General features: G+C 36.6%; 1 protein-coding gene across 3 annotated transcripts in view; it reads left to right on the forward strand.

Moving 5' to 3' along the window:
- ATAD2B (ATPase family AAA domain containing 2B) overlaps positions 1-22,149 on the forward strand; it is a 167,452-nt gene that overhangs the window by 131,316 nt on the left and 13,987 nt on the right. For 2 of the 3 annotated variants that reach the window (XM_047852433.1, XM_047852435.1), the window contains exons 20-23: positions 808-943; positions 2,917-3,113; positions 6,166-6,325; positions 19,458-19,580. In XM_047852433.1, the coding sequence (XP_047708389.1) occupies positions 808-943; positions 2,917-3,113; positions 6,166-6,325; positions 19,458-19,580 (616 nt within the window). The remainder of the gene's footprint in view (positions 1-807; positions 944-2,916; positions 3,114-6,165; positions 6,326-19,457; positions 19,581-22,149) is intronic. The other variant, XM_047852434.1, reaches the window with a different exon arrangement.

Genomic DNA, 22,149 nt, shown 5'->3' on the forward strand with positions numbered 1-22,149 from the left:
ACAGATGAGTAAGAAATGGTCTCTATTCTTAGGGAGTTTGGTGTCTAGAAGTAGAATATAGACCTTCTAGAAAAACATAAAAATTAAAGTGTGTAGATTAATATGGATGATGTGGAGGATTTCAACAGCCTATATTGCAAGGGGGACATCTGGGGTCAAAGCCTCTCTATACAGCAGGTAAATAAAGGAGAGGTAGGTAATCACCAGTAGGAAGGAACTGTGAGGTATGTGAGAATGACTGGCTTAATATTGTTTGGGAGTTTTGTGTGGAAGGTGGTGTTATTGTGGAGCATTCTGGGGAGAAACTGAAGGTATAGTTTATTTGCAGTGAAACCAGGATTCTGGAGGATTCAGTGGAATAGACTTGGTATGAAAAGAGCCCAGGAAAGGAAGTGACTGGATGGGAAGTACACAGAAAGAACATAAGAGAAGGCAGTGCTGTTAGCATGCTTTCAGCTCTCTAATGTAGATTCTAGGTAATTACTGTCTAGCTCTAACACAAAAGTCCTTTGAGATTGTTGCCATCTAACTATTATGATCAATTATCCTTTTTGCTACTATTTGCTGACTCTCCCAGGTATAGTATAATTTATTAACGACTTGGGCAACTGATCATTCTCTCATTACTGTTTAGTCCATGAGGTTGAATCTCTCAACAGCATAGCCTGGGATGAGGTTAACCCTAATCCCACCTGAATGAAAATTGAAAATGGTACTGGAAGTTGAAGAAATTGTAGTTTGGTATAATAAGTAAGCTTTTAATTCTTTATATATTTAATGTCTTTGTGTGTATGTGTATGTGTGTAGGTTAAATGTATCTTTAGAATACAGTATGAAGAGGTCTTGTATATTCAAAGGCCTATTGAAGAAGACAGAAGAAAATTTTTCCAAGAATTGATTCTCAATCAGGCATCAATGGCTCCACCACGAAGGAAACACACTGGTAAAGTTCCTAAAGCCTTTAGGAAAATGGGGGAGAGGGAGGATGGGGAGTGAAGTTAAGAATGCCCCTTCTTGGAGTCACTTTTTAAAAAAAACATTTCTTTGTGGAAATAAAGTCAGTTTTTTAGATTCTCCTTACCTTTAGATGGACCTATGCGGAAGTGGTCGTTGTGTTTACCCGACTTGAGATTGGGAAGTACAGCCTCATTGTTAAGGCTTTATTAACAGGTGACCATTAATGAAGTATTCACCTTATCATTTCAATCCAGTTACTCTGGTAGATTTCACATTCTGAGGCTTAAAAAGTTGAAGAAAAAAAGTCTTTGGTTCTGCTCTGTTTTAGTCAGTTCAAGTACAGGGGACTTAAACTGTAAGATTGAGAACACCAGGTTGTGTGCCGATTACGTTGTGGGTCAGAGCAGGTGTAATAGGTCAAGAGCTGATTGGAATGTTTGCCTTTTCTGGCTTACTAATTTTTCAAGTATTTATTGAGCACCTGTAATGTTAGTTGTGCGAGGCACTTGGAAACCTATCATGGCTTTGTTTTAAGCATTTGAATTTTCTTGGATTTGGGCTGATAGCATAATATTTCAAATTTCAGCCCCCTGGCCTAAGAAAGGAATGCATTCTGGGTCAATCAAAAGACTGTTTCTAATCTTAAAGATGTGTAAAGATAAGGTCCTCTTTGTAATCTCTCAGCTTCTTCTAGAAAATAACAATCCTGTTAGAAGTTTTTAAGCATCTTTCCCCTTGTTCTTTTATGTTTCTCATTGTGGTTCTTGTAGGATGTTAAATACATTTCCACCCCTTCCAAGTCCTTCCTTTTCCATATTTGTTCTACTTCTGTTTTTTACTGATTGTATTATCCAACACTTTATTTTATTGTTCTTTAGTGACTCCTTTTCACATTTTCTCAGAGTTCTAAAAATGAGCACCTATCATATGGCTATAGTTGTGAGTTTACCCCCCCTAGCAACCTTGGAAAATTAAATATGGAAGTTACACCTTCTGATTCTTGGTTGTTGCTTCCTGTTAATCAAAATAACAGTACTTAAAATATTTTATTATGTAATGATTCATTTTAATAAGGTATCTTACTTGTTCTCAGATACATTTTAGTCTCAAAGATTTGAATTTTCTGTGTTAAGGATTAACATAATTCTTCTTCTTTTTGAGTTGCTTCTATTTACTTTCATTTTTTGTCTTAGGGGCTATTTAGAAATCAGCGAGAATCCTTAGAATTTTAATCCTGAAGTTCAGTGTGATACTGGGAAAAACTTTTAAGGAATTAGGGAATAATGTGTTTAGGAAAGTTAATACTTTACTTTTTAAGAAGGTTTTGTGTTTGTTTAGGCGGAAATGAATACTGTAAATTTTACATATAACACTGTAGACTGGATTTTCCATCTTATCCATGTCTTTGGGATTCTTGTTTTAGTTCCTAATTTTTTTTTTTGCTCCCTACACAGGTGTGTGCCATTCACTACCCCTACTATGTTGTATTGAGAATATTAGAGTAGAAAAGACTTGTCTAAAATCAAAGCTCTTTTGGGAGTGGGAAGGATCAAAGAATTGTTACTTGCCCATTTCACTTTCATGCATATCGGGCAACCCCATTTTGAGAAGAAGGTTTTTAAGCAACACTGATTTTAAGCAAATTGGTATACAGTTCTTCACCTGAAGATATTTTTGTTGAGTTGAAATATTTCTCATAAGTTGTATGTAAATAATATTTCAAAATCAAATTATTTAAAATCATATCATTTGCCATTTAAAGGAGTCCTACTGTGAGTTATTTTGTGAAATAATTCTCTTCTCTAATATACTGTTGGTTTCTGTTCAAATTTTTACTGGCTGGATTTGCAAGTGGTTCACACATATTTTGGAGTTCTTTTTTGAGAGAATGCCAGAAAAGTAATTGAGGTCCTGGCCCTGCCATGTTGGAATCTCAACATTTTCTTTTATTTTCTTTAGGTCTTTGTGCTATGGAAGTGCTTCCTCTTGCACTACCTTCTCCACCTCGTCAGTTATCAGAATCAGAAAAAAACCGGATGGAGGACCAGGAGGAAAATACTTTAAGAGAGCTGCGGTTGTTTCTCAGGGATGTAACCAAGAGGCTGGCGACGGATAAACGTTTTAACATCTTCAGCAAACCGGTGGATATTGAAGAGGTCTTGTTTCAGTAGTGTGCAAACAGTGAAGTTGAACTGGCTAAAAGAAAAAAATATTGACATCTTTTTTTGGAAGGAAAAAAAGCAAAGGCATGGATGAATATTACCCCTAGCCTGTAAAATTTTAATCCATGTGATAACCACCAATGTCATCAGCAAACATCTGGTGACTTTTGGATGAAATTGGTGACCAATTCGTATGTCCTCTTATTTAGTATTGATCTTTGTGATCTCTTACTCTTCAATGTAAGAAGAGGATTAAAAGTTACTTTAGTGAAATGTCCATACTAGACTATTTTTATTCCAGGATAAATCTTGCTCTTAAAAAGTATATTGTTATTAACCAATCAATACCAATTAATTTTGGCATTTTCCAAATTATGTATACGATTGTGAAAGAGGTGGCTAAGAAACCTGAAATTTGTCTTTCATATTTTGGAAATGCCTGTAACTAAGATGCTGTTTGATGTTAAGCATATCTTATGCCAAAATTATTTTTTTCTGCAGGGATTTTCTCTGCTCCCAGTGGAAAATTTCTCACTTTCAATGTGTATTGTTTTGTGTCCTTGTGGGAGCATGGTTTGTGGTGATAAGAAATTTTCCATTTGGGATCTACTATAATACCATAGTTAAAATTTGTTGTTTTTTTGTTTTGTTTTATCCTGGGATAATATAGCATGTGGATGAGCACGATGCAGTCTTTACTGGCCTTCTTCTTATAGTTCAGACTCCATGTTTGAACAGCTTTGGTGTTTTTAGTTTTAAGTTTTTTCTTCATCTTTTTATTAATTTGAATTTTGCAATGATTCATAGTTTAATGTTGTGTACTTCTTGTGAAATCTGTACTTTTGGACCTGAGCAGATTCCTTTGGAATCATTACCTCATCTATGACTGGGAAGAATGAACCAGTGTTGTTTTTCCCCTCTGAAAATAGCTATTTTCCTTCTTTGGGGGAGTAGAGGAACTATCTGTATTTTATTTGTATATTTATCCAAAATACATAGTTTTATCCATTTGATCCTTTTAACAACCTCACAGAATCATTATTTTTAAGTTGCAGCTGAGGAAACTGAGGCTCACAGGCAAGTGACATAGCCAAGGCTCGGAGGTTTTTTTGAAATTCAAAGCCTTCATTCTTTATTTTATATCATAGCTACCTTAAATTTTCTATTGAAATGACAGGAATTGCTAATTTGCTTTTGCAATTAATACATACCATTTTACATTTGTGGAACATTTTTCTTCACCTCTTAGTGTTTTCAGATAAGTTAAAACTTTTAGCCCAACTTTAAGGATTATTTTAGATGTTTATTTTTATTTCAAATTGGGTATGGGCCTCTGACACTTATTTGATAAGGGCTTGATCTCAAGTCAACCTCCTGCACTAAACCAGTTTTGCCTTTCCTCCAGAGAACTCTCTTTCTTTCTAACCAGAAGAGATGGTCAGATTTCAAATGCCATGTGTGATAGAGTAAAAGTTTTATAAATGATGGTAAGGCAGTGGAAAGGGATAGAAAAATCTGGGTCAGATAAAACTTTTATTCAAGGGTTATGTTTCTTATTTTCTCCTTTATTCTTTGTTATGTTCATTCTGCTACTGGTTCTGTGTTCTTAAAGCTGAAAAGATAGAGGTCTGTGTGAAACACGAGGGGAAAACAAGATAACATTTAAATAACCTAAAACATAAACATTTATATTCAAATAATAAATTTGAAATGTTTAAAAACTATGGAATTCCAAAGCAGACTTCAGAGAAAGAAAAGTTTAGAAAATAAATGTAGAATTTAAAATTAAATATTACAACAAAAATTTTATAATCTTTACTAGTATAAATTTTTGTAGTGCTTTGCAGTTAATAGACATTTTCCACATGTACTCAAGGCATGCCAATGCCAGGGCCAAGAATCCAACTAATAATACCTTCTGAACTATTGCTTGTTCATTATAGCTTCATTACCTCCCCTATAAGGAGATTGACTGGCTTTTTGACTCCTAGAAGTTCAACAATAAAACATGCACACACAGTTAACCTAAACATTTTAAAACGTGTATAAAATATGTATATATGTGTGTGTATGTGTGTGTGAGAGAGTGTATGTGTGTGTTTGTGTGTGTATGTGTGTATTTGCAATGGAGAAAAAGTAGCCTTTAGTTTCAAAGAGTGGAAATTATCCTAGCTCCAGAATTTGATTCTGGAGTAAGTAGATGTTTCTAAGACTGTTTTTATATCAGACCTGATTGCTTGATTTGAGATTTGCATTGGGGGAGGCAGTAGAGATAGGTTGGTAAGAGATTTCTTAGTGGTCAAATGATATAAAACATTGGGCAAATTGTGACTTAATTAAGCTCCTATTTTGAGTTATCTCTCAGAAAATCACAATAGAGCACATTTACTTATGAATTTATTTATGATTAGGGAAGTTCAAGTAAATCTTCTAGTCATGAAAGCAATACTTATTTTTGTTATATAATTGACTCAAAATGTTTGTAATGACTCCAAAGGAGCAGAAAACACTTTCCATGAAACCCTGGAAAATTGAGAAAGAAAGTGTTTTTTTTTTTTTTTTTGGTGGTGGGGGGGGAGTTGTTTTGTTTTGTTTTGTTTTAAGATTTTAAATAGATTTACCAGAGAACTTTTCTAATAAATAATATGAAAAATCTATGTTTCTTAATTTCCTTTAAAAAAATTTCTTGAAGTAACATGCATTGATACTTATTGGGTGCTTTTACCCATACATTCTCTTCTCAGGTATGTACAAAGGCCTGGGGGCAAAAACAGCTGACACAAATTGGCTTTATATTTCAAGATGAGAAACATTTCAGAGTTGATTTAGATATGACTTGAAACTGAAGCTTTTCATGGAAAGTATGACTTCAAAGTAGTAACTTTAGTAGCGTAAATTGCTCTACAATTTTATCCTTATTTGTAATTATTTTTTAGATCTTTAGATTGAATTTTTAAATAATTTTATGGTTTTATTTTGTGTTTTTATGAGTAGATCATGTGAAATAGCAGAAGTAATTTTCATTAAAATATCCTGTTTGTTTTAGGTTTCAGATTATCTTGAAGTAATCAAGGAACCAATGGATTTATCGACAGTAATAACTAAAATTGATAAGCATAATTACCTGACTGCTAAAGATTTTCTGAAAGATATTGACCTAATCTGTAGCAATGCTTTAGAGTACAATCCAGATAAGGACCCAGGAGGTAAGCATGCAGTGGGCAAGGTTCACTTTGGTGATCAATGAGAAGATATTTGAAAGTTTAAATACTAAAGTATGCCGATGTCTCAGATAGATAAGTTGGTTTTAATGACATATTATTGTACTTAAAAACTTTTTGAAGAGGAACGCATAATATACTTAAATTTCATTACTAAATTAACTTATTAAATTAAGTAATGGATTTAAATTAGAGGATTTTATTATTTTAAGTATTCTGTTCAGGGTTTAGTTTCTTCATTTACTTTTTACCTTTTGTACTTAGATTCTTGCTTTGTTCAGGTAGGGTGGAAAACTGGGTAGTTGAGAATTTGATATAAACACTTTTTTAAGAGATCTGCTTAGATTTATAAAGATATTTATTTATTTAAATTCAAGTTAGTTAACATACAGTGTAGTATTGGTTTCAGAAGTAGAACCCAGTGATTCATCACTTACATAGAACACCCAGTGCTCATCCTAACAAGTACCTTCCTTAATGCCCTTCACCCATCTAGCCCATACCCCCACTCACCTCCCTCCAGTAGCCCTCAGTTTGTTCTCTGTATTTAAGAGTCTCTTATGGTTTGCTTCCCTCTCTGTTTTAATCTTATTTTTCCTTCCAAAGTTTGTTTATTTAGTCAACACCACCATTGCTGATAAACACTGGGAATTCTAAATTGGTGAGAACTCATTATAGGATATGTTTACATAGTAAAAGACCCCTTTAGGTAGACAGTATGTATTCTATGGATTGTGGGTATTTTTAATGTAAATTTATTGTTTTGTTCCTAATTCCACCCTGTACTGAAATCTGTAGTCCCAGCTCTTTGAGTGCCCTTCAGGGAGGACTGCCAGGAACATATCTGTAGTTAAACAAAATGGATTTACTGATTCCTTGTAACAAGGAAGAATATGTATAATGTAGAACAATATAGGATTTGAGCTTGTGTTAAGAATTTTGGAGAGGATTTAAGTATGACTTTACAGTAGATTGGATGCTATTGGGAAGTGGGGGTAATTTTGTGATTAGGTATTTTAAGAACCTGGAAGACAAGAAGAATGGAGGAAGGCCAAAACTGTGATGGGTAAAGAAGCAGTGGTCACTCATAATCTCCAAGATAGGATTATACTAAGTTATTTTTGTGGCTGGGACAATGTTATGCTTTTGTCTATGTTTACATATGATTTTGAGGTGCTCTTGCTTTATCTTGATTCATCATGGTCACAGAGTGGCCTTTTCTGAGGTTGTGTTCTATAAAATTGTTTATATTTGATATGAGTACACCAAGGCCTAGCTGATAGCGCCAGTCCAATTTCCAGCTGGCAGGGGCTGTTATTCTCTTTCTCAACCTATTGAGAATTCTGTTCTTCAACAGGTGATAACACATCAAAGATGTTTTTTTATTTCTTACGAATGTATGTAAGTTTCAGTCATCTAAAGTATTTAGCATACAGTTTCTGCTTTGTTTCTGTATTTATGGGCAGTAGTTCTTAGGCTACATGTTAGAACCTGTATTTGTCGTTTTCAAATGAAATTAAGTATTTCTTATCTAAATTTAGAGCACAGTAAATCACATGTCCTAATACCAAGTTAAGAGGCAGAATGAAATTTTACATAGCTGCACCTGGTATCAGTTCTTAAGCTTTGTATTAGGACATTTGCCTCATTAGTTTTTGTTTCTTTTGCTTCATTTTGACTTTTTTTTATATATGTTGTATAGAAAAATTTCTAAAGATTAAAAACAGATTATTAAAGTAACCTTTAATTCCATTATCTTGTGTTCTTTCTTTCTCTTACACAGATGTATTGTATATGGAATACTTACGTGCATATCTTTATTAAAATAAGAACATAATTTTTATAAACTTTGTCATTCATGCAGTATTTTGTGAAAAGCTTATGAGCTAATATATTTCTAAGACATTATTTTAATCACATAGATGTACTGTAATAGCCAATACCCTATTGATGGACATATTAGATTTTTTAGTTTTTTCCTCTATTATAACACTGATGACTGTCTTTGTAGCATAAATTTTTTGTACATCCATAGCTATTTCCTTAGAATGAATTTCTTAAAGTGAAATTTCTGAATCAAAGGATGTATATATCTCTTTTAAGCCTTTTAATCTGTATTGTTAAATTCTTCTCACAATTTTTTTTTTCTTTTACCAGCAGCATCAGGGTCACTGTTAGCCAGTATAACAATTTTATGTGAATGAGAGAATCTCATTCTTCTGTGTAGATGGCATCCTGCAACAGAATCACAGTTTGGGTGGTGAGAGGAATGGGCTGGATGTCAGCTTCATTTGATTTCCTTGCTGGAGCCCTTGGTGAGGGTCCAGTCTGCACAAGTGTCTATAGTGGCATTGAGCAAAGTATGAGAGTACTGAGTGCCTACACTGTGTTTTAGTTTTCAAGACACAGAGGTTGCTGAAACTGTAGTAAATAAGAGCTTGGACTTTGGATTTATACTTAAGTGTTAGTCCCCATTCGGTAGTTTCCTAGTTCATTAACACAATCGAGTTTAGTCCTCTAAATTTAGTATCCTTATCTGCAGAATAGGGATAATTATGGTATTCTTCTCATGGGGGTCATTGTAAGGGTTAAATGAGAAAATGTATTAGGTTAAACCTTAAAAACCACGATTTTCATATGGTTCAACCTAAATACCTTAAGCCCTTAGCATAGTGCCAGAGACATGGTAAGTGTTCCATAGAAGTTAATAGTCGTATTTTTATTATTATCATTATTATTATTGAAATTGTGCTTTAGGGGCCCCTGGGTGGCGCAGTCGGTTAAGCGTCCGACTTCAGCCAGGTCACGATCTCGCAGTCCGTGAGTTCGAGCCCCGCGTCAGGCTCTGGGCTGATGGCTCAGAGCCTGGAGCCTGTTTCCGATTCTGTGTCTCCCTCTTTCTCTGCCCCTCCCCCATTCATGCTCTGTCTCTCTCTGTCCCAAAAATAAATAAAACGTTGAAAAATAAACATTAAAAAAAAAAAAGAAAGAAAGAAAGAAATTGTGCTTTAATTTTTTATAATTAGGTGCTTAGTGGGTACCAATTGCTGCATATTATATTCCCTGAACCACACTGAAAATTTAATCTATTTTAGAAAAAATTTAGGGACTGATTGTAAAAAATAAATATTTGAATGGTTAGAAAAAGCCAGTTTAGAAGTTTAATCCAGATTTCCCCCCACATGTTACTTAATTATAAGCACATTGAAATAACACTACTTTTAAGAAAGAAGCAATGGTTTCTGGTGCATAATAACCTTTTCCTATCCAGTGCAGTTGTATAATCAAACAACATGGCTGTATCTCACAGAGTTGACATGGTACACTTGTAACTTTGTTTCTTCACTGTTTTAGATGCAAAAAAGTCTGATATAATTCAAGAATATCATTTTGGCTCTGTTCAAGTTATTTCATATCTTTACGTTAAGAGGCCTGGTTTTTTCTTAGCAGCAGAACCACTTGTTATGTATTAGGAAAACAACCTCAGGGTCTGTTGTGTAGCAAGTGGAAATTACATGAATGTTGTATTACTTTTACAAGCTCCCATGAGTATTTGAAAGCTTACAGTGTTCTGTTTTGTAGAACCCTTGACCATTTGGGAAAACAAAAAACTAGCATATACATAGAAGACAAAAGCCAGTATTCTGAAGGCTATACATGTTGCCTAAGTGTTTACCCAGATTCTCTCCCTTGAGGATGATGTGGACAGAAATTAAATGTGTTAGCCAAAAGAATTTCAACTTGTGCTAAATGTAACTAGTATCAGATATTTGACCCTAATTATTATCTTACAGATATGTGATACATATGTTTAACTCTTCCCCATTCTGTGTCGTGTCTCTTTTCTAGCCCTCAGTTGCAGTCACATACATTCTGTCATTTAGCTAATTTTGCTGAAATTTCAGCCCTAGTCTTGAGTCTTCTCAAAATCTTCCATTTTGTACTAGTTGCTTAGGAATAAAAGCTCACAGCTTCACTCCAGCTTTTGGATCCCTCTGTGGGCTCTGTTTTAGCCATACTCATTCGTATTCTTTATTAGTATTTATGAGTACCATGTACTAGTTACTGAGCTGCGTGCATAGAATACAAAGACGACTGTGACAATCCTTGCTCTTGCGGTAGAGATACTCAGACATAATAAATGTTGAATAATTACTGTGTGGCAGATACATAATGCTCTGTGTTATGGTTTTAGTTTGCTAGAGCTTCCATAACAAAATGCTACAGACTAAAAGTGGCTTAAAACACAGAGATTAATTTTCTTACAGTTCTGGAAGCTAGAAGTCCAAAATGAAAGTGTTAGCAGGTTTGGTTTCTCTTGACGCTTTTCTCTTTGGCTTGCAGATGGCTACCTTCTTTCTGCGTCCTCATGTGGTCTTTTCTCTGTGTGCGTGCACCCCTGGTATCTCTTTGTCCAAATTTCCCCTTCTTGTAAGGAGACAGATCAGATTAGAACGTATCCATACAACCTTATTTTATCTTAATTACCTCTTTAAAGGTTCTACTTTGTTTTATTTTTTAAGTTTTTTTTTTTTTTTTTTTTTACTTATTTTGAGAAAGAGACAGAGGGAGAGAGAGAGAGTGAGCGAGTGAGCACAGGTGGGACAGGGCCTGTCAGTGCAGAGCCCGAAGTGGGGTTCAATCTCACACACAGTGAGATCATGACCTGAGCAGAAATCAGCACACTTAACCGACTGAGCCACCCAGATGTCCCTAAAGGGTCTGCTTTAAATACAGTCACATTCTAAGGTACTAGGGATTAGAGCTTTGACATACGAACTTTGAGTGGTGGAGGGGAACCCAGGTCAGCCCCTAAAAGTTATATGTATAGAGATAAATAAGCCACAGTCCTTACTATCTAGCAACTTACTCTATTATAGGAATGACAAATACAAATGACAATTATAATAGATTTTTAAGGTATAGAGATAGTGATTTTATGATTTTTATGATCTTGTCTTCAAGTGACCACAGATGATTATAAGGCAGTTTTATAAGGTTTCTATTAGAACTATGTGCACAGTGTGAGTGGAGCACAGAGGAGAAGACCCTACACGGAGTTGAGTAAGATTGGGTAGGGCATTCATTCCAGCCTGAGAGAAGTAGTGTACAAAGTTAGAAAAAGAAAGCGAAGGTGGCTGGAGAATAGAGTCCCTAGAGTGGAGGAGTGTTGGGAAGTCTACTCTCCTCCTCGCCGAGTCTCCATTCATGAAGTATTCTCTTATGGATAAACTGTGGTCAGTACTGAGAACATACAGCTCTGGCCTCTAAGATGCCTAAATTCTACTGAGTAGAGAGTGTCCTGCAGATAACTAAATGTCATAGGAAGTTCCCCGTCTTCTTTTGATCATGTGTAAGGACTTCAGAGTTTCTTTTCTAAATGATAAGGAGCCATTGGGTGGTTTTTTTTTTTTTTTTTTTAAATTTATTTTTGGGACAGAGAGAGACAGAGCATGAACGGGGGAGGGGCAGAGAGAGAGGGAGACACAGAATCGGAAACAGGCTCCAGGCTCCGAGCCATCACCCCAGAGCCTGATGCGGGGCTCGAACTCACGGACCGCGAGATCGCGACCTGGCTGAAGTCGGACGCTCAACCGACTGCGCCACCCAGGCGCCCCCATTGGGTGGTTTTGAGACAGAAGGTGATACAATTCGATTTGCATTTAAGAGTATAGTATTAAAGGCAGTATCAGTTTTGGGGTAAGGTCAAGGGAGTGCAGAGATGATGGTTAGAAGATCAATTACAATTCAGTTGCAGTGGCAGCAGAGATTGAACATAGAGGGCTTAGTGATTGATAAATTAGATATGAATGACAGAAATCAAAATGACTCCTGAGTTTTTGATCTGAGTATTTAAGGAATATGAGAAGTAAACCAATGGAGGAACAGGTTTATGGGCAGTATGCTAACTTTAATTTTGGACGTGTTAGTATGAGTTAATCTTTGGTGCACCCAGGTAAAATGCAGACATTATAGAATAGTAGTTGTATATATGGTTCTAGAGGTTGGGAGACATTTGGGCAAGAAACATGGTTGGAATCATCAGTGTGTAGGAGTGAATGAGATCACATAGTTAGTATATAGAATGAGAAGAGAGAGAAGCCTAGGAGATCCTCCTGTAGGAAATATAGATCCCAATCTCAATGTAGGTTCTTGTCTTACTGTGGGAACCTAGGGTACCTTTGTTAAATGTATTGCCCCTGCTGGGAGTGTGAACATTTTTTTTTTAATGTTTATTTATTTTTGAGACAGAGACAGAGCATGAGTGGGGAGGGGCAGAGAGCGAGGGAGACACAATCTGAAGCAGGCTCCAGGCTCTGAGCTGTCAGCACAGAGCCTGATGCAGGGCTCAAACTCGTCAACTGAGAGATCATGACCTGAGCCAAAGTCAGACTCTCAACCGACTGAGCCACCCAGGAGCCCCGACACTTTTTTATTCTTCAACCAGTTTCATTGAGGTGTCAGTTATATAGAGTACATTGTTTTTATTTTTTTAATTAAAAAAAAAATTTTTTTTTTTAACGTTTATTTATTTTTGGGACAGAGAGAGAGCACGAATGGGGGAGGGGCAGAGAGAAGGAGACACAGAATCGGAAGCAGGCTCCAGGCTCTGAGCCATCAGCCCAGAGCCCGACGCGGGGCTCGAACTCACGGACCGCGAGATCGTGACCTGAGCTGAAGTCGGACGCTTAACCGACTGGGCCACCCAGCCGCCCCTAGAGTACATTGTTTTTAAAACTACATAGATCTTTTAAAATCCTACTTAGCCTTCAAGGAATATTAAATGCTACATTCATGGAAGAGTTTGTTTTTGGTCCTTCCCAGTATTAAGTAATCCTTTCATCTTGGAGTCATAGCACTGTAACTTTTCTGAGACATTTAATACCCATTCCTTTACCCCACTCCCATGACCTGAAGTAGTTACTTGTTTACATATCTCTATCCCTTGTTTTAGACTCCAAGCTGATAGGGAACAGGATCTGTGTAGGCACCTATATGGAGCATATTCTTAGCAAATGTGGCCAGTCAGTAAATTTCACTAATTGTTCTCCAATTGAAGGAGTTTCAGATTAGATAGAAATTATAAAATGGAGACATGATAACATAATGCAGATATAAGCCAATAAATACATAAAATTTCTTAATTATGAAGTAATTTGGGATGAAAAAAATCATCTCATAAAAATTAATTTTTCTTGGGGTGCCTGGGCGGCTCAGTCAGTTAAGTGTCCAACTTCGGCTCAGGTCATGATCTCACGGTTTGTGAGTTCGAGCCCCGTGTCGGGCTCTGTGCTGACAGCTTGGAGCCTGGAGCCTGCTTCGGATTCTGTGTCTCCCTCTTTCTCTGTTCCTCCTCTGCTCTCACTCTGTCTCTCTCTCACTCTCTCAAAAATAATAAAGATTAAAAAAGGTTAATTTTTCTTAAAAACCTTACTAACCTTTCATAATAATTTTATTGAAAAAATAAAACCTAGCTAATATACTTCTGTTTGCCAAAATACAAAAGAAACGTTTACACATTGATAATAGTTATCATTTTCTTAAAATTAGTGATTTTGTTAATTTTATACATACTTATAGCCATTATTTTTTATTGAAGGCAAATGTACATGGTGATATCTTTATAGATATAAGGGGGTTGGGGCTTAGAGATTACGTAATTTGTATGCAAAGTCACAAATGTTATATGGCATAACTGAGTGGATTGAGTTCTGTCTTTAAAGCGAATGTGTGTAGTTTTATTACCTGGATTTTGAGAATCTTAAGATCATAAAGTACAAGACAAAAGAATTGGCAAATATGTAGCTTATATTCATGCACAATTGTAAAGCAAGGATTTTAGGTATGATGTCCATGAGAGAGTCTCTGAACAACTACATCCAAAATTGTATACCTGTATAATTTTTCGTTTTCATCACATGCTTATAAGGATCTCAGATGACCCCCCTACATCTCCAAAAAAGATGAAGATCTAAGACATGACATCTCTTCTAGTTTTAATATTCTGTAAGCTTATGATTCTTTGCTGTGTATAAACAAAAACACAGCTCTAAGACAAGAATGATTAAAAATAATTATGATAGAAAATAATTATGATAGTCACATGAAAAATAGTGTTTCCTCATCAAATGCAGATCTCTTTAGAATAAATTCCTTGTCCTTCAGACCAGTGGGAAATTTTTATGGAATTTTTTTTTCATTCATTCATTTCCCATTTAATTGGGAATGGAATGTGGGTGGGAGGCATATATTTAAAAAGGCAAAAAGAAAGTTACTGAGTTAATTTTAGAGTGATAATATGCTAGGTAGATCATGGCTTTATATTTAATCTTACCTCTTTCTTAGCTGTTTTCAAGCTGAGGTAGAAAGTCAGTGGCAGAATATTGTGGTATCCCCTGCACCACAAACATTGTGATATCGGCTTGAAGGTATAGCTACTTCTAAGGGTATTTATTGTAGGTTTTTATGTGTAGTAGCTAAAATTTGAAGCAGCTTAAAACTTCCTTTTTTTTTTTTTAAATTAAAAAAAAATTTTTTTTCAACGTTTATTTTTTTGGGACAGAGAAAGACAGAGCATGAACGGGGGAGGGGCAGAGAGAGAGGGAGACACAGAATCGGAAACAGGCTCCCGGCTCTGACCCATCAGCCCAGAGCCTGACGTGGGGCTCGAACTCCCGGACCGCGAGATCGTGACCTGGCTGAAGTCGGACGCTTAACCGACTGCGCCGCCCAGGCGCCCCAAAACTTCCTTTTTTAAAAAAATGTTTGTTCATTTTGAGAGGGAGTGAGCTAGCGAGAGAATGTGCGCTGAGGAGGGTGGGGGGAAGCAGGAGAGGAAGGATCCCAAACAGGCTCTGTGCTTGAACGCAGGGCTTGAACTCACGAACTGTGAGAACATGACCTGAGAAGAATTCACGAGTAGGAATCTTAACTGATTGAGCTACCCAGGCACCCCGCAACTTAAAACTTATAACAGTAGAACAATAATTTTGAAAAATTAAAACACATGCTACTTTGGATTTTTACACAGCTTTTATAGTTTGGTTCTCAAAGAATATTTGACAGTTATCAGGAGATTTCTGATTTTGGCTGTGGTGGAGTAAAAGGGATTGAATTACTCTCCTACCTGAAACAATGAAAAAACTGAACAAAGTGTATGAAAAAACAAGTTTGAAGCCATTGGATAGCAAGAAATGAAGGGCAGTGATCTCCGAAAGATGAGAAACCAGAAGTTGAGCACTGTAGTTGCCTGGAGAGTTTCCAGACTGTAGTCCAGGAAGGAAGGGCCCAGGCAGAGTCTGGAAGTGTACCTGACAGAGACAGAGCTGGGAATATAAGGAGGTCATAGTAGGAGAGTTCTCAGAGTAGAAAGAAAGAAATCTGCCCAGAGAGAGCACTCTGGAGATCAGAAGAGCCTCCTCCAGTCGGCAGCTGAATACTGATTGGTGTATACATTTGAGGAAATGACCTGAGACCAGAGAAAGGGAATATTCCTTCAAGCTCACACAGGGCTAGCAGTAGTGCAGCAAATAATTAGAGCTAATAAACCAACAAGGAGATAACATGGGATCGTAAATGAGTACACATCCAAATGAAGTGAGAGAAAGAGGGAAAAGGGAACAAAGAGCATATGGGACAAGGAGAAAATAAACAGCAACTTTACTAACAATGACATAAATCACATTAAGAATAAACTGTCAAAAATAAACCATCTATTTTGGTGTAGTCTCAATAGCTTAAATTTGTTTTTGTTACCCTTGCCTGAGGAGACATATCTAGAAAAATGTTGCTGTGGCTGATGTCAGGGAAATTCTCTGTGTTCTCTTCTAGGAATTTTATGGTTTTAGGTCTCACATTTAAGTCTTTAATCTATTTTGAGTTTATTTTTGTGTATGATGTAAGAAAGTGGACCCGTTTCATTCTTGTGCACATAACTATCCAGTTTTCCCAACACCATTTGTTGAAGAGACTGTCTTTTCCTCACGTATATTCTTGCCTCTTTTGTCATAGGTTAATTTACCATATAAGCATGTATTTACTTCTGGGCTTTTTATTCTGTTGTATTGTCTGTTTTTGTGCTAGTACCAAACTGTTTTGATTCTTACAGCTTTGTAGTGTATCTTGAAATCTGTAATTGTGATACCTCCAGCTTTGTTTTCCTTTTTCAGAGATTGCTTCGGCTCTTTAGGGTCTTTTGTGGTTCCATACACATTTTAGTATTATTTGTTTTAGTTTTGTGAAAAATGGTATTTTGATAGGGATAGGTTTTTTGTGTTGAATCTGTAGATTGCTTTGGGTAGTATAGACATTTTAACAATACTAATTATTTCGATTTATGAGCTTGGATATCTTTCCATTTGTTTGTATTACCTTCAGTTTCTTTTCTGACTGTTTTATAGTTTTCAGAGTATAGGTCTTTCAGTTCTTTGTTAAAGTTTATTTCTAGGTATTTTTTTGGTGTGATCAAAATGTATACTTTAAATATGTGTACTTTAATATATCTTTTCTATACCATAATAGATCTAGTTTTTTAAAAAAAGATTTAGGGAAGTACAATATGTGAAATAATAAATTCAGATTACACAGTTGTTGTGGTTTTTGGGTCATAAGTTTGTGAGACCTATATTCATTTATCTCCATATATTCATGATACCTCCTTTGGATATTTTTTACGTGTATCCAGACTAAACCTCTTTAAACTTAACTCTGATTTCTAACTTCTTTTCCTCCTTCTGTCTTTATTTATTCTCTAGTTTTTGCATCTTTGTGTTACTTTTCATTTTCCCATTTTTCATGCAAGAAACTAGAGAATTATCTTTGATACTTATCTTATCCCATACTTCATCATCAAGTTGTGTCATTGAGAACATATCTCAAATCTGTAATCTCCTCTTTACCACCACCACCACGGCTTCCTGGTTCAATTTGCTGTCCTCTCTCACTAAAAAAAAAAAAAAAAAAAAAAAGAGCCTTCTTGATTATGTTCCCTGATTTTATTCTTGACCCCTTCAATCTAATTTCCAGGTAATAGCTAGAGATGATCTTAACAAGATGTCCATTTAAGTCATGTTACTTCCCTGCTCTGCTCTTTTTGACGTTTTTTCGTTGCTCTTAGGATAAAGTCTGAATCCTTTAAATATAATCAGGTTCCCATTTGTCTCTTGTTTATTGTATTCTTACCACAGAGGCTAGTTTTTAGTTTTTTGAAATCTCCAAGATCTTTTTACTCCAGAACTTTCTCCCGTGGTGTTTTCTGAGCCTGCACTGGTTTTCCCACTACTCTTTCAGTGGCTTGCAGTGCAGGCTTTTCAGTCTTCGCTCAAATGCTGCTTCTTCAGAGAGGCCTTTTCTGACTTGTGCAATCCGAATTGGCATCCACACCAAATGCCATGTGGGTTTTCATTGTAGCTATGATTCAGGGTTTTGGGGTGTGAGGAAAGGGGTGAGGGAAGTATTTATATGTGTGTATGAGAGATTATTTGATTAATACCTCTTTCCTATACTCATCCAAAAAGTTCCTTGACAGTGGAGACCTCTCTTGTTCACTACCACCTAGCCATCACCTGGCTCAGTTCCTGGTACAATTGACAACATTTATTAAATGAATGTTTAGAAAAAATGTGTTGGAAAGAAATATACCAGTGTTGCCTTTTAGTGTTGCACATTGTAAGATTTCCACAATGAACTATTAGGAGTTCCTAACAAGAAAAATTATACATAAAATGTCTATACTTTTTGCCATTACTAGGAATGAAAAAGCAGATGTTATTATGAGACTTGGGGTTTTAGTTTTTGATACTTTGTAAAATAAGTGGCCTCGATAATGCTTACTTGACTTTTAATACCTTGGAGCTGCATAGCTCTACACCGTACTTTTTAGGTTGTATTGTTGATGAATACTGGCTTCTGGGTTCGGGTAAAGCAGAGACTTAGTACAAATGTTAGGTATAATTCACCTAAAAGGATGTATGTATTTCTTGCCCGGATCTACCTACAATTTATTTACCATTTTGCATTCTTTAGCTTAGCGTGTCTTGCTGTATTTTTCTAGTTCTGTTAGTTTTTTTTTTTTTTTAATTTTTTTTTTTCAACGTTTATTTATTTTTGGGACAGAGAGAGACAGAGCATGAACGGGGGAGGGGCAGAGAGAGAGGGAGACACAGAATCAGAAACAGGCTCCAGGCTCCGAGCCATCAGCCCAGAGCCCGACGCGGGGCTCGAACTCCCGGACCGCGAGATCGTGACCTGGCTGAAGTCGGACGCTTAACCGACTGCGCCACCCAGGCGCCCCAGTTCTGTTAGTTTTTTGATAGGTCATCTTTACTTAGGATATATTATATTCTTCACGTTTTTACCAGTTTTCACTAAATGGAGAAAATTAAGATTTTCTGAATTCTCAGTATCCATCTATGGCAACTTTGGTGCTGGACATAATGGTGAATATCCTCCAAATCTCTTAAAGTTTTTATTGAAAATCATATATGTTTGTTTTTTAAAATATAAAGTAAAGCTTTGTATCTTTGAGATAATGATTTGTTAAATAGGCTTATTAGTTCAGTTGACCCTGAACAACATAGGTTTGAACTGCCTGGGTCCACTTACCATGGATGTTTTTTAGTAAATACAAGATAGTACTATAAGTGTGTTTTCTCTTACAATTTTCTTCACATTTCCTTTTCTCTAGCTTACTTTATTGTAAGACTACAGTGTATGATATATACAACGTACAAAATATGTGTTAATGGACTATTTATGTTACATGTAAGACTTCTGGTCAGCATTAGGCTATCACTAGCAAGTTTTTTTGGGAATCCAAAGTTACGCATGGATTTTCGACTGTGTGGGGGAGTTGGCACCCTAACCCCCTGTGTTGTACAAGGGTTACCTGTACTTTGAAGTTCTGAAAATACAGTTCTCAGAAAATTTTGAATGTGACTCAGTGGCTTATTATATTTATTTTTTACTCATCATTTAAATGAACTTGTTTCTCACCCAGAAATGCTTTTTACAATTTTATTTAAGTGTTTGTATTCTTTTGTTTCTCTTTTTTAAATGCCCTTTGTTAATGTTATTTCATTCATATGTATAATAAATGTATGCCAACTTTTTTTAACAGATAAAATAATTAGACACAGGGCTTGTACCCTGAAGGACACTGCACATGCCATCATTGCAGCTGAATTGGATCCAGAATTTAATAAACTCTGTGAAGAAATAAAGGAAGCAAGAATAAAAAGAGGTAAGTTCTAGAAATGACCTTGGCTACTGAAGACCAAGAGTCATTGAATGTTACTGGGTGATGTCTCTTCAGCGTTGCTGGCAGAATGAAAATAATGCATCCTGAGGCACAGACTATATATAATTTCTGATATTAATATGTGTCATTTAAATTCTCAAAGATACATATATATATTTTTTTTTTTTTAATTTTTTTTTCAACGTTTATTTATTTTTGGGACAGAGAGAGACAGAGCATGAACGGGGGAGGGGCAGAGAGAGAGGGAGACACAGAATCGGAAACAGGCTCCAGGCTCTGAGCCATCAGCCCAGAGCCTGATGCGGGGCTCGAACTCCCAGACCGCGAGATCGTGACCTGGCTGAGGTCGGTCGCTTAACCGACTGCGCCACCCAGGCGCCCCAGAGATACATATATTTTTAAGTTTATTTATTTTGGGAGAGAGAAAGTGCATGTGGGGGGAAGGGCAGAGAGAGAGGAGAGAGTGAGAATCCCAAACAGACTTGGCACCTGCAGCATGGAGCTCGATGGGGGGCTTGAACTCTTGAACTGTGAGATCATGACCTGAGCTGAAGTCAGACACTTAACCGACTGAGCCACACAGGTGCCCCTTAAAGATATTTTACTTTTACTTTTTGTGAAAGTTTTAGTGCAGCAATGCAAATTACAGAAATAGAGTTCTGTTCAGTGAAATTTTTTTTGCAGGAGTATCTCTTTGTTAATTATTGTTTTTTTTTTCTTTTTTAAACTAAAAATTTTTAAATTGTTTTTAATCTTTTTCTTTTTTTAGAGAGAGAGAGAGAGAGAAAGAGAGAGAGGATGCAAGTGAGTGAGGAGCAGAGAGAGAGAGAGAGGGAGAGAGAATGCCACAAGGGGCAGAGAGAGAGATGGAGAGAGAGAGAAGCAGGGTCACCTGAAGTGGGGCTCGTGTTTTTACCCAAAGTGGGGATCATGTTCACCTGAAATGGGGCTCGAGCTCACCCAGAGCTGGGTTCGTGCTCACCTGATGTGGGACTTGAACTCACGGAACTGTGAGATCATGGCCTGAGCTGAAGTCAGATGCTTAACTGACTGGGCCATCCAGGCACCCTATTGATTTTTATTCTTAAAGGATTTAGATAGACCTTCATATCTGTAGAGGGCTTACTTTTTAAAAGCTTTTAGAAATACTGTTTTTGTTTTCCCTGGTGATAGTTATGTGCAGTTTTGTTAATATAAAAATAAAGAATTAGCAAATGTGGTTTGTTCATTCAGTGTATAATCCTGTCCTTGAGGAACTCACACTTTAGTAGGAGACAGAGAGAAATGTGAAACGAATCAAGTACAGTTGAGGTATATGAATCGATTGGAACATGTTTATAGCACAGAGGAGAGACCTCCTGTTAAGGATCCCAGCATTTTGTCCAGAGTTTGGGGAATGAATGTAGGGGTGTTGTCTCTAGTGGAGCAGAAAAAGGGAGGCAGTGACAGAGGAGGAGGTGGTATTTGTAAGCACAGCAGATAATAGCATGTGTAAAGGCACAGAGATGTGAAATAACATGGTGTATTTGAAGAACTGAAAACGGTTTGGTATTGCTGAAGCTGTACAGAATGGTGGGAAATAGAGCTCAAGAGATGAGCGGAGTCCAGGACATTGAAATTAAGAAGCTTTTTTTCTACTTCCTTAGGCCCTCCCGGGTCACCGAATCTTATAATATAGGGTCTGGATATCATAGCATGTGGCATTTTGTCTTTTTTTTGGGGGGGGGGGGTCTCTCTTCCTTATTTGGAATGTAAGTGTTGTGAATGGTTTGTTCACAGCCCTGCTGAAGTCCCTGGAACTCTGTCCTATAAATATTTGAATGAATCAATGCCAATGCTAAGGAGCTTAGACTTTATCCTGTAGGTCAGTGTCTTTCAAAATGTATGTGCCTAATACCCACATCAGCTTATTAGACTTAGTGAGTTAGATTCTCCGAGAGGAGTGAGGCTGAGAAATCTGCACTTTAACAAACTACTCAAGTGGTTTTTTTGTACGCTAAAGTTGAGAATCATTGCCATAATATGTGTCATTGAAGTATTTTAAGCTGTGGAGTGAATTGGTACATTGCTATGGCAGCAGGAAAATAGCAAGGTCTCAATGTGGCAGGATAGGAAGATGAGAGACAATTTAAAAAACTGTTGGAGCCAGTTTGGAAAACAGTTGGGCAGTTTCTAAAAAATTAAGCATAACATTTACCATACGACTCAGTGATTCTACTCCTAGGAAACACCCCAGAGAAATGAAAACACATGCCCATATAAAGACTATTCATAACAGCTAAAAACTGGAAAGAACGCAAATGTCCCATCAGCTGGTGAATGGGTAAGCAAATGGTATACGGATACTGCTCAGCCACAGAAAAGAACCAAGTACTGATACATGGTACAACATAGATGAACTTCAGAAACATTATCCTAAGGGAAAGAATCTAGTCACAAAAGACCACCTGTGTGTGATTCCATTTATGTGGAACATTCACAAAAGACAGGTCTGTGGAGACAAAGGGTAGATTAGTGGTGGCATGGAATAGTTATGGTGATTGCATAGCTC

Source organism: Prionailurus viverrinus, chromosome A3 (assembly GCF_022837055.1).
Source record: "Prionailurus viverrinus isolate Anna chromosome A3, UM_Priviv_1.0, whole genome shotgun sequence".
NCBI lineage: Eukaryota > Metazoa > Chordata > Mammalia > Carnivora > Felidae > Prionailurus > Prionailurus viverrinus.